General features: G+C 50.4%; 1 protein-coding gene across 1 annotated transcript; it reads right to left on the bottom strand.

Moving 5' to 3' along the window:
* Positions 1-10,462: 10,462 nt before the first annotated feature.
* On the bottom strand, positions 10,463-12,180 carry LOC144602964 (putative G-protein coupled receptor 139). Its single transcript, XM_078416087.1, has 2 exons — positions 12,141-12,180; positions 10,463-11,364 (listed from the first exon to the last, which is right to left on the bottom strand). Exons 1-2 carry the CDS (start codon positions 12,178-12,180, stop codon positions 10,463-10,465), a joined length of 942 nt encoding a protein of 313 aa, XP_078272213.1.
* Positions 12,181-12,433: the final 253 nt, after the last annotated feature.

Raw genomic sequence — 12,433 nt, forward strand, 5'->3', positions numbered from 1 at the left:
TTGCAACATTGCGTTTGCGGCACAGGGTGTGGGCGCGGAGCTGGGCGGGTGCGGCGCGATGTTCAGAGACACCCGAGGAGTCGGCGGTTTGCGGATCGGGTCGCAACTCGTCAACTGGAGACCGGCCGCGTACGTGTCCCGCTGCCGGGAATCCGCTGGAATAGCGGTCGGCCGGGAGCGCACGGCGATCCCGCTGTCCGACGTAGGTCGCCGAGACGCGTCGTAGGATACTGGACCGGGTAGCCTAGGCTCCCGCGGAGCCGAGATACTGACCCGCAAATCCCACATCGGAAGTTGGCTTTGGGTCGGATCCGTCAGGTGTGGTCGGGCCAGAGTTGCCGAGCGCGACCGCAGGCGGCAGATTCCACCCGCCGATTGTAACCGTGCGTTATCTGCCCCGGGCGCCGGCGGGGAGCTCGGCGGCTGCAGCACGGTGATCGGAGACACCTGGAGAGTCGGCACCACCTCGAGCGGCCGCGGCCCGTCAACCGGCGACCTGTCCGGTGACTGCACCTTTCCGTGGACTCTGCCGAAATCGCGGTGAACTGGGGGTGCCCGGGACCGCGCCGTCCGACGCGGGCTGTTGCAACGAGTAGATGGGTCCGGTAACATTCAGCCTATTCCGCCGCGGAGCCGAGATACAGGCCCGCAGATTCAGAATCGCAAGTCGTCTATGGGAACGGATCGGTCTGGTGTGTCCCGGCCCGAGCTCCAGAGCGCCGGCCGCAAACGGCACATCCGATCCACCGAATACAACATTGCGTTTTCAGCCCGGGGCGTCGGCGGGGAGATCGGCGGGTGGAGCACAGGTTTTCAGAGGCACATGAAGAGTCGGCAGCGCCCGAACGGCCCTCGACTGGTCACCTGGTGACCGGCCGCGTGAGTGTAACACTGGCGGGAATCTGCTGATGTCGCGGTAAGCAGGGAGTTCACGGCGACCCCGCCGTCCGACGCGGGCCAACGAGCCGCGAACCGGAACGGCCTTCCCAGAGCGCCGCGGATCCGAGATACGGACCCGCAAAGTCCGCATGTGGAGTCGGCCTTGGGAACGGACTCGCCGGGAGTGCGGGTTCCGGAGCTCCAGAGACACGTCCGCAGGCGGCAGATTCCACCCGCCGATTGCCACGTTGCGTTTTGGGCGCGGGGTTCGTCGGCGGGGAGCTCCGGCGGGAACAGCGCGGGGTCCGGAGACCCCGAAGAGTCGTCGGGGCCCCGATCCGGTCGCGAGTGGTCAACTGGTGACCGACCGCGTGAGTACCGCTGCCGGGAAATCTGCCGCAATCGCGGTAAATCGGGGGAGCCCGGCGACCCCGCTATCCGGCGCAGAAGGCCGCGACGTGTCGATGTCCACCGGAACGTCCAGCCTCCGCCGTCGCGGAGCCGAGATACAGACCCGCAGATTCGGTTGACGAGTTGCGCTGCAGCCGCCGAGCTCCCCGCCGACGCCCAGCGCGGGTCGAATCTGCTCTGGATCTCCAGCCCGGCCACACCGGGTGGATCTGTACTCAGAGACCACTTCCGAGGCGGAATCTGCGGGCCTGTATCTCGGCTCCGCGGCGGCTTATCATATCATATATATACAGCCGGAAACAGGCCTTTTTCGGCCCTCCAAGTCCGTGCCGCCCAGCGATCCCCGTACATTAACACTATCCTACACCCACTAGGGACAATTTTTACATTTACCCAGCCAATTAACCTACATACCTGTACGTCTTTGGAGTGTGGGAGGAAACCGAAGATCTCGGAGAAAACCCAGCAGGTCACGGGGAGAACGTACAAACTCCTTACAGTGCAGCACCCGTAGTCAGGATCGAACCTGAGTCTCCGGCGCTGCATTCGCTGTAAAGCAGCAACTCTACCGCTGCGCTACCGTGCCGCCAGTGCTCGCCATTCCGGGCATGTATCTCGGCTCCGCGGCGGCTTATGCTCGCCATTCTAGTACACAGCGACTCATCACGGCATTCCGCGTCGGATAGCGGGGTCGCCGTGCGCCTCCAGTCAGCCGCGATATCGGCAGGTTCCCGGCAGCGGTACACTCACACAGCCGGTCACCAGTTAACGATTCGCGGCCCGGTCGGGGCGCAGCCGGCTCTTCGGGTGTCTCCGAACACCACAGAGTTCCCCGCGGACGACTCGTGTCGAAAACGCAATGTTGCAGTCGGCGGGTGGAATCTACCGCCAGCATCCAGGGCTGTGGAACTCCGGCCCGGCCAGACCGGGTGAATCCATCCCCTAACCGTCTTTCAACGACGAATTTGCAGGCCTCTATCTCGGCTATCGCGATTCCGTCAGATTCCCGGAAGATTTGACCCGCGCGGGGTTCGGGGACACGCGAAGTGGCGGCGACGCTCTGATCGGGTCGCGAATCGTCAACTGGTGACCAACCGCGTTTATGTACCGCTGCCGGGAATCTCCTGAAATCGCGGTCGGCTGTGAGGAGCCCCGGACTTCGCTGTCCTACGCGCACTGCCGCGCCGAGTCGATGGGAACCGGAATATCCAGTCTACGCCGCAACGGAGATGAGATACATGCCCGCAAATTCAGCCTCAGAAGTCTTCTGTGGGGTTGGATCTACACGGTCTGACCGGGCCGGAGATCCAGAGCCCTGGCTTCTGCCGGCAGATTCGACCGCCGATTGCAACACTGCGTTTTCGGCGCGGGACGACGGTGAAGATGGAATTTAATACAGAGGAACGTGAGGTGTTGCATTTTGGAAAGTCTAACATGGGCAGGACCAACACAGTGAATGGTAGAGCTCTGGGAAGTGTTGCAGGCGGACGGATCTTGGGGTGCAGGTGCATGGTTCCTTGAAGGTGGAGTCGCAGCTAGATATGTGGTCAAAAAGCCTTGTGGTACATTGGCCTTCATCAGTCAGAGTATTGAGTACAGAAGTTAGGAAGTCATTTTGCAGTTGTATAAGACGTTGGTGAGGCAGCATTTAGAGTAATTTGTTCAGTTCTGGGCACCATGTTATAGGAACGCTGTTGTCAAGCTGGAAAGGGTGCAGGGAACATTTACGAGGATGTTGCCAGGACTAGAGGGTCTGAGCTATAGGGAGAGGTTGAGTTGGCTGGAACTTTATTCGTTGGAGCGCAGGAGGATAAGCGGTGGTCTTATGGAGATGTATAAAATCATGAGATTTAGATTTAGATTTAGATTCGGCCCACCGAGTCCGCGTCGCCCAGCGATCCCCGCACATTAACACTATAGTGTAACACTACACACACTAGGGACAATTAAAAAAAAAACATATACCCAATCAATTAACCTACATACCTGTACGTCTTTGGAGTGTGGGAGGAAACCGAAGATCTCGGAGAAAACCCACGCAGGTCACGGGGAGAACGTACAAACTCCGCACAGACGGCGCCCGTAGTCAGGGTCGAACCTGAGTCTCCGGCGCTGCATTCGCTGGAAGGCAGCAACTCTACCGCTGCGCTGATCAATAGATCGGGTAGATGCACGGAGTCCCTTTCCGAGAGTAGGTGAATCGAGGACAAGAGGGCATTGGTTGAAGGTGAAGGGAACAATATCATAGGAATCTGAGGGTAAACTTTTCACGCAAAGGGTGGTGGGTGTATGGAGCAAGCTGCCAGAGGAGGCCGTTGAGTCTGGGACTATCCAATATTTAAGCAACAGTTAGACAGTGGCATGGATAGGACAGGTCTAGAGGGATATGGACCAAACGCAGGCAGGTGGGACTAGTGTAGCTGGGACATGTTGGCCGGCTTGGGCAAGTTGGGCTGAAAGGCCCGTTTCCACGCTGTATCAATCTATGACTCGATGGCTCTACTATTCCGCTATTCTGGGAAGTGCAGATGTGCTTACAGAACATTCCGGTTTTAGGTTTATTTTATAAGAGTCTGCAGTGGAAATACCTTGAATGTTTTGATTGATTTAATGATACAATTTGGTTCAACATAGAAAATAGGTGCAGGAGTCGGCCATTCAGATGTTCGAGCCAGCTCTGCCATTCAATACGATCGTTGCTGATCATCCAAAATCAGCACCGCGTCCCTGCTTTTCCCGAATCCATTGATTCCTTTAGCCCGAAGAGCTAAATCTAACTCTCTCTTGAAAACTTCCAGTGAATTGGCATCCACTGCCTTCCGTGGCACAGGATTCCACAGATTTACAACACTCTGGGTGAAAATGTTAAATGTAACATCTCCATGTTTGTGGATGACACAAAGCTGGGCGGCAGTGTGAGCTGCGAGGAGAACTCTATAAGGCTGCAGGGTGCCTTGGATAGGTTGGGTGAGTGCGCAGATGCAGTCTAATGTGGATAAATGTGAAGTCATCCACTTTGGTGGCAAGAACAAGAAGGCAGATTATTATCTGAATGGTGTCAGTTTAGGAAACGGGGAGGTGCAAGGAGACCTGGTGTCATTGTACATCAGTCACTGAAAGTAAGCATAGAGGTGCAGCAGGCAGTGAAGAAAGCAAATGCCATGTTGGCATTCATAGCGAGAAGATTTGAATATGGGAGGAAGTAGGTCCTACTGCGGTTGTACAGGGCACTGGGGAGACCACGGCTGGAGTATTGTGTGCATTTTTGGTCTCAAAGGACGTTCTTGCTATTGTGGGAGTGCAACATAGGTTCACCAGGTTAATACACGGGATGGCGGGACTGACATATGTTGAAAGAATAGGTCGATAGGGCTTATATTCACTGGAATTTAGAAGGATGAGAGGGGATCTGATAGAAACATATTAAATTCTTAAGAGATTGGGCAGGGTAGATGCAGGAAAAATGTTCCCGATGTTGGGGGAGTGTAGAACCACGGGTCACAGTTTAAGAACAATGGGTAGGCTTCTTAGCACTGAGATGAAGGAAAACATTATCAACAAGATATTTGTGAATCTGTGGAATTCTCTGCCACAGAAGGCAGTGGAGGACAATCCACTGGATGTTTTCAAGGGAGAATTAAATATTGCTCTCAAGACTAACGGAATCAAGGGACATGGGTAGAAAGCAGGAACTGGTACTGATTTTGGTTGATCAGCCATGATCATATTGAATGGCGGTGCTGGCTCGAAGGGCCGAATGGCATACTCCTGCACCTATTTTCTATGTTTCTATGTTCCCTCCGCAACTCTGGTTAACTCATCCCTTCCCAAACAAACCGCCCCCACCCCAGGTACCTTCCCCTGTAACCACAGGAGATGCAACACCTGTCTCTACACCTCCTCCCTCGACTCTGTCCAGGGACCCCGTCAGTCCTTTCAGGTGAGACTTGCACCTAAGTTGAGGTTCACTTGCACGTACTGCAACGTCATCTACTGTATCGGTTGTTTCAGGTGTGGATTCCCATATATCGGCGAGACCAAGCGCAAACTCGGCGATCGTTTTGCTGAGCACCTTCGCTCAGACCGCCTCGACATACGTGACCTCCCGGTTGCCAAACACGTTTACTCCCCTTCCCATTCCAATATTGATCTTTCTATTCCAGGCTTCCTCCATTGTCAGAGTGTGGCCAAATACAAAGTAAAGAAACAGCACCTCATATTTCGCTTGGGCAGCTTACAACCCAGCGGTATGAATATTGATTTATTTATCTTCAGGTAACCGCTTTCATCCCATCTCTCTCCGTTGCTCCTCCACCCTAGTCGTCATACTAGTTTCACTGCCGTCCTGTTGAGTTTCACAGTCTGTACAACTTGTTATCACCTACCCCACACCAACAATGGACCATTGTGGGTTCCACATTTCCTTGAGCGTCGTTGCTTTTTATATTTCCTTCATTCATTCGTTCCACTTACTTTCTATATCTGCCCGTTCCCTTTCCCCTGTCTCCCAATCTGAAGAAAGGTCTCGACCCGAAACCCCACATTCCTTTTCTCCAGAGATGCTGCCTGATCCGCTGAGTTACTCCAGCATCTGTGTCTATCTTTGATGTCAATCAGCATCTACAGTTCCTTCTTACGCTCTTTAAAATGTTGTTACAGTTTTGTACCTGCCTCTACTACCTCCTTTGGCAGATCGTTCCTTATAGGCAAGAGCGGCTCAGTGTAAAAGTTGCCCCTCAGGTTCCTATTAAATATTTCCTCTTTCACCGCAAGCCTATGTCCTCTGGTTCTTGATTCCCCCAATCTGTGCATTCACCCTATCCATTCCCCTCGTGATTTTCCACGCGATAATGGCTTCTACTGTTCAGATTACATCTCCAGTACTTGATGCGAATGGACGGACAATAACCAAATGCTACCGTTTCAAGCTCTCTGCATCTCGGTTCGGTGTAAATTGTCCACCTTCTTAGTACATTTCAACATTTACCCAACACGGTTTCGAATTTCTTTCCGGCGTCGTCAGATTCTGCACTGCTTCACGTCTTTTCCTTCAAAGTTAAATTCACTGCCACTGCTCTTTCCAGGAATACCCGTGAGTTAAAGAAGTTCTGCACCTCCCTCCGGCGAGATTCCCATCTCCTGTCAGTTCTGACCAAGGATTTTCGTCCGTAACATCATTCCTATTTCTTGTTTCATAGATGCCGCCTGACCTGTCGAGCATTGCCATCATTTTTTGTTCTGTTTGTAATTCCATTGTAAGTTGTCTGTGAAATAGGAACATTATTAAACACCACCCGTTATCTCTTGGGGAAAACAAAGAAGTGAACGTGCAGCCGTGCCCCTGTAACGAGAGGACGTTGGTAGATGGATAATTATAAACACATGTATTCACTCAATAAATGATGGTGATCCGAAACTCAGCGGTTCAATTATACTTTATTGTCACAAGTAGATACATAGTTACATTATTTGTTTTGCTATTCACTCAGTAAAATCATGCTCTACATAACCACAGTCACGCATAAATATGTTCAACCATTTATTTTAATAACAGTACACTTCTGATATAGAACACAAAGAGCCGCCACGTTTCAGAAACAATCCTGTGCCCTTCAGATTTCAACAGTTGAAGAGTCCTAACCGGTCTGACTGGGACCATTAACGGTCAAGTGGGATTAGCGCAGTCTTTTGGGGCAGTATTGACGCGATGGGCTGATTGCTCTCCATTCTGAAAAATGATCCGGACCCGAAATCTTACTTATCCATTCCCTCCACGGGTGTGGACAGACCCGGTGAGTTCCTCCCGCACTTTATGTTTTGCTCAAGATTCTGGCACCTGCAGTTCCGTGTATCTCCATTTTGTTGCGTTTTCTTTGTACATTTCAATGATTCTGCGATTCGTACTGAAAGCTCGCTAAATTGTCATCTGATTGTAACATATTTTAACCTGAGGTCTGAGATTGAACGACTGCCATTTGAAAAGTGATAATCTAAACAAAAATCTGCAAATGCTGAAACGAAAACTTAAACCGAACACGCAGGAAATATTGGTCAAGCAGCATCTGTGAGAATAGAAACCGAGCCAATCTTTTAGGACAAAGATATTCAATCGAAATTGTTCTTATTTTAGATATTCAGCGTCTACCGTGACATTTTTTGATTTTCCGACTATCTCACTTGCTGGTAAGATCTGGTGTGCAGCGTTTCTATCTGGAATATTGATTCTGTTTCTCTTCGCAGAGGCTCGCCCGCCCGACCTGCTGAGTATTTCCAGGTTTTTCCGTTTTTTTTAAAATCCGTTTGATTTTTAGGCAAAAATGGCAACAAGGCAAAAATGGATTAAATTATAATTGAACATTAGGTTACATTGTTTGGAACCTTACACTGGCCGGTCATCCAACCCTTCGGCTTTAAATCAACAGCGCGATGTTTTAGGATCAGAATACAACGTGCTGATGGAACTTAGCGGGTCAGGCAGCATCTGTGGAGGGAATTGATAGACTACGATTCCGGTCGAGCCTCTCTTCCATACTGATTGTGGTAGGGGGAGAAAGCTGCAAAAGAGACGTGGGGCCGGAATAAAGCCTGACAAGTAGGAGGTGGATAGACGCAAAGTGCTGCAGTAAATCAGGCAGCATCTCTGGAGAACAAGGATAGGTGACCTTTCGTGTCGGAACGTTTCTACAGGGGTACAAAGTGCTGCAGTAACTCAGCGGGTCAGGCAGCATCTCTGAAGAAAAATAATAGGTGACGTTTCTTTCGTTCTGAAGAAAAGTTCCGAGCCGAAACGTCACATCTTTTTTTCTTCAGAGATGCTGCCCGATCCGCTGTGTTACTCCAGCACGTTATGTCTATCTTCTTTAGAAACTAGCTTCTGCAGTTCCTCCCAACAGTAGTATTACGTGGATTCGGGTTAGTCAAGTCAAGTCAAGTCAATTTTATTTGTATAGCACATTTAAAAACAACCCACGTTGACCAAAGTGCTGTACATCTGTTTAGGTACTAAGGAAAAAATGAAACATACAGTAGCACGCAAACAGTTCACAGCGCCTCCTCAATGAGCCTCAAACGTTAGGGAGTAGAAATAGGTTTTGAGCCTGGACTTAAAGGAGTCGATGGAGGGGGCAGTTCTGATGGGGAGAGGGATGCTGTTCCACAGTCTAGGAGCTGCAACCGCAAAAGCGCGGTCACCCCTGAGCTTAAGCCTAGACCGCGGGATAGTGAGTAGCCCCAAGTCGGCCGACCTGAGGGACCTGGAGTTAGAGAGGTGGGTTAGAAGATTTTTGATGTTGGGGGGGGGGGGTGTCCATTTAGGGCTGTATACGTGAATAGGAGGAGCTTGAAGTTAATTCTGTACCGTACAGGGAGCCAGTGGACAGAGGCCAGAATCGGGGTGATGTGGTCCTTTTTACGGGTACCCGTCAGGAGTCTCGCTGCGGCGTTTTGGACCAGTTGTAGGCGGGACAGGGAAGATTGGCTGATCCCAGTGTATAGGGAGTTGCAGTAGTCTAGGCGGGAGGAAATGAAAGCGTGAATGATTTTTTCTGTGTCGTCGAATTGGAGGAAAGGTTTGATTTTAGCTATGGTACGAAGTTGGAAGAAGCTGGCTTTTACCACAGCGTTGACTTGCTTATCAAATTTTAATGCAGAGTCAAATATCATGCCGAGGTTTTTGACATGCGGTTTGACTAGGAAGGATAGGCTTCCAAGACTGCCTGTTATCGATTTGATGGAGTCGGGGGGGGGGGGGGGGGGGCGAATAGGATGACCTCAGACTTGCTCTCATTTAATTGGAGGAAGTTCTGTGCCATCCAACATTTTATGTCCTCAAGGCAGTGTAAGAGGCTGTTTAAATTTGACTGGTTGTTGGGTTTCAGGGGGAGGTAAAGCTGAGTGTCATCGGCATAGCAGTGGAAAGAAATGCCGTGCCTTTGAATGATTTGGCCAAGGGGGAGCATGTATAGAGAGAAGAGAATGGGGTCTAGGATGGAGCCTTGTGGAACTCCGCATGAGAGGCTAGCTGGAGCAGAGGAATAACTGCCTATGTTGATGGCGAAACTCCTATCTTTGAGGTACGAAGCGAACCAGCTCAGGGCAGTGCCATCAATGCCAACCGCGTACCGGAGACGGTCAATAAGGATGGTGTGGTCCACTGTATCGAACGCTGCGCTGAGGTCGAGAAGGAGCAGGATTGCACAGTCGCCGGTGTCGATGGCGAGAAGCAGGTCGTTGTGTACCTTCAACAAGGCAGACTCTGTGCTGTGGTGGGCTCTGAAACCTGACTGGAAACTTTCCAGGATGGTGTTTTGGTGCAGGTAGGGCACTAATTGGTTTAGAATTGCCTTTTCAAGGACTTTTGACAGGAATGGCAGTTTGGAAATGGGTCTGTAGTTGCTAGGCAAGGTGGGGTCTAGGTTAGGTTTTTTCAGTAGGGGCTGGACCACCGCGTGCTTGAAACAGGTTGGAACAGTGCCAGTGGCCAGAGAACTGTTGATAATAGAGAGGATGCTGGGACCGGCTATGTCAATGACATCCTTCAGAAGGGCAGTGGGGTGAGGGGAGGGGCGATTGGCAGATGGTTCAAAATAATGATAACGGCTAAAGATGAAAAGGAGACAAAATCCTGTTTGGTGTGGAAAGAAGACGAGTGAAATGTAAAGCCAGAGGGAGGGATATCGATGGAAGGGAACATGGGGTGGGGGGATAGTGGGAGGAACGGGTGCCGTTTCAGGTTAGGGGCACATGAAAGGGAGAGAGGGTGTAGGGGATATTAGTTAACATTGGAGAATTCAGTCTTCATACCGAAGATAGATACAAAATGCTGGAGTATCGCAGCGGGACATGGAGCATCTCTGGAGGGAAGAAATGGGTGACGTTTCCCATTCCTTCTCTCCCGAGATGCTGCCTGCCCAGCTGAGTTATTCCAGCATTTTGTGTCTGTCTTCGGTTTGAACGCGCATCTGTAGTTCCTTCCTCCACATCAATCTTCATACCGTTGGGTTCTAAGCTAAGCCAGCAGAATACGAGGTGCTGTTCCTCCAGTCTGCCTGTGGCCTCTCTCTGACAACGGAGGAGGACAAGGACAGATAAGTGGGTTTGGGAATGGGAAGGGTAGTTAAATGGCCGGTAAAGCAAGAACCCGGGCAACGAGCTTCGATTCAACGCGACGGGTCTAATTTCTTTTTAAAAACCGGACGATAATAATAAATGGATCAGCTATCACCTTCTTCGCTTCCTCCCGGAACCTCCTCTGGACAAGAGCATAAATACAAGTGTTTGTGCTGGAACTCAGATACATGAGCAGAAGCGCTATTCTAATCGCGAGATAAATGGACCTCGGGGCGTTGACCGCAAAACTCTGCGTGACTTCGAAACACAAGTCGAGTATCGTAACCGGAGTCCACAGCGCAGTGAAGCTGCCCGAGATGGCAAATAACAGAATCATTGATGTCCTCCGGTTTCTGATCTCGGGATCACAGATATTACCGTCCACTCGGCGCTTCAGGGCGCTGCGAATTCGACTGACCTGTACAATGTGCCTGACGGTCAGTGAATTTAACAGCAGTACCAGCGGCAGTGGCAGCAGCGGTACCAACAGTTTGGAGAACCATTTGTACGTCTTCCATGCGGGCGAAGAAGCATATTCCGTAACTGTACGGCAGCCCCATCGTATATCACCGGCAATATAGAGGGGCTCATACCGAAAATAAACTGGAATATGGATCAAAAAGCTGAACAAACACACGGTCGTTAGAATCACTGCGGCGGTTCTCTCGGTGCAGTATTTTGATTTTAATTTCTGGCAACAAATGGCGAAGAAGCGGTCGACTGTGAATGACACTGTAGACCAGACGGAGAATTGCACGCAGGATATTTGTATAAAGGATGTAAGACGACACGTACAGGTGTATGCCAGGAATGAATGCGGAAAATGATAGCTGAGGACGTTTCTCACGATGACATTAAATATACAGACCATTGTGTCTGCGACTGCCATAGTTAGCATGTAACGGATGACCACTTTGGAGAGGCCGCACATTCTCCGGGACAGGACCACCAGAGAGAGGACGTTTGCTGTAACAAGATGACAAGGCAGGTAATTACCAGAGAGAAACACCAGCATCGAGGCCGTGTCTTTGGCCATGGAAAGGCTGGGAATAACTGAACCGGGAACATTGTAACTGCTGCCGTCAATATTGCAGGGCAGACATCATTGGCTGTGTGAAGGGGGACGATGTCGGATATTCAACAACGGACCAATTACCTTCATCGATCGGGGCATTGGGTCTAAGAGTCAGGTTGTAGCATCATAGTTACTTTCTACCTCATTGGAAACCCTCGGACTATCTTTGATCAGACAGGCTGCAACTCTGGAGAAATGAATCGGCATTCCTGCCATCCATTTGTCCTAAATACCGTCTATATCTCTCGTTCCACTTCCCCCTGACTCTCAATCAGAAGAAGGGTCTCGACCCGAAAAGGGCACCTATTCCTTTTCTCCACAGATGCTGCCTGACCCGCCGATTTACTTCTGATTTTCGCGTCTGTATTCGGTTTAAACCGGCATGTGCATTTCCTCACTTCACATATCCTTGATCGGACTTTACTGGATTTATCTTGCACTAAACGTTATTCACGTTATTAACGTGATCATGTATTCGTCCACTGTGGGTGGCTCGGTTGCAATCATGCATTTTCATTCTCCTGACTGGTTAGCATGGAAGAAGGGCTTTTCACTGAACCTCGCTTCACGTGACAAGAAACTAGATTGAAACTCAAAAGAGGAGATATTAATAAGGAATACAGATAATCAGAAGTAAAGCGACGGAGGTGGCAACAAAATAACTCACCTGGGATACCGATAATTGCAAGAATCGGGTAGTAAATCATGGTCGCGTCAGCCGCCTCTATTCCGTGCATTCTATGATGGATAGGAGCAAGATTTCGTTATTGCAAACGTACAGATGCCACACTGAAGCGATTCACCGTGCAGCCTGATTTATACGTCATCCTTCTCCACTGGGAGACCAAATTACATTACAGTTCCGCACACCCCATCTCACAAACATCTCCAGCTCTTTCCATTTGAATAAACAGCTAATGTCCGCGCTCGGTAATTGATACGAGTGACTGCAATAAACAG

This window comes from Rhinoraja longicauda, chromosome 19 (genome assembly GCF_053455715.1).
Source record: "Rhinoraja longicauda isolate Sanriku21f chromosome 19, sRhiLon1.1, whole genome shotgun sequence".
Taxonomy (NCBI): domain Eukaryota; kingdom Metazoa; phylum Chordata; class Chondrichthyes; order Rajiformes; family Arhynchobatidae; genus Rhinoraja; species Rhinoraja longicauda.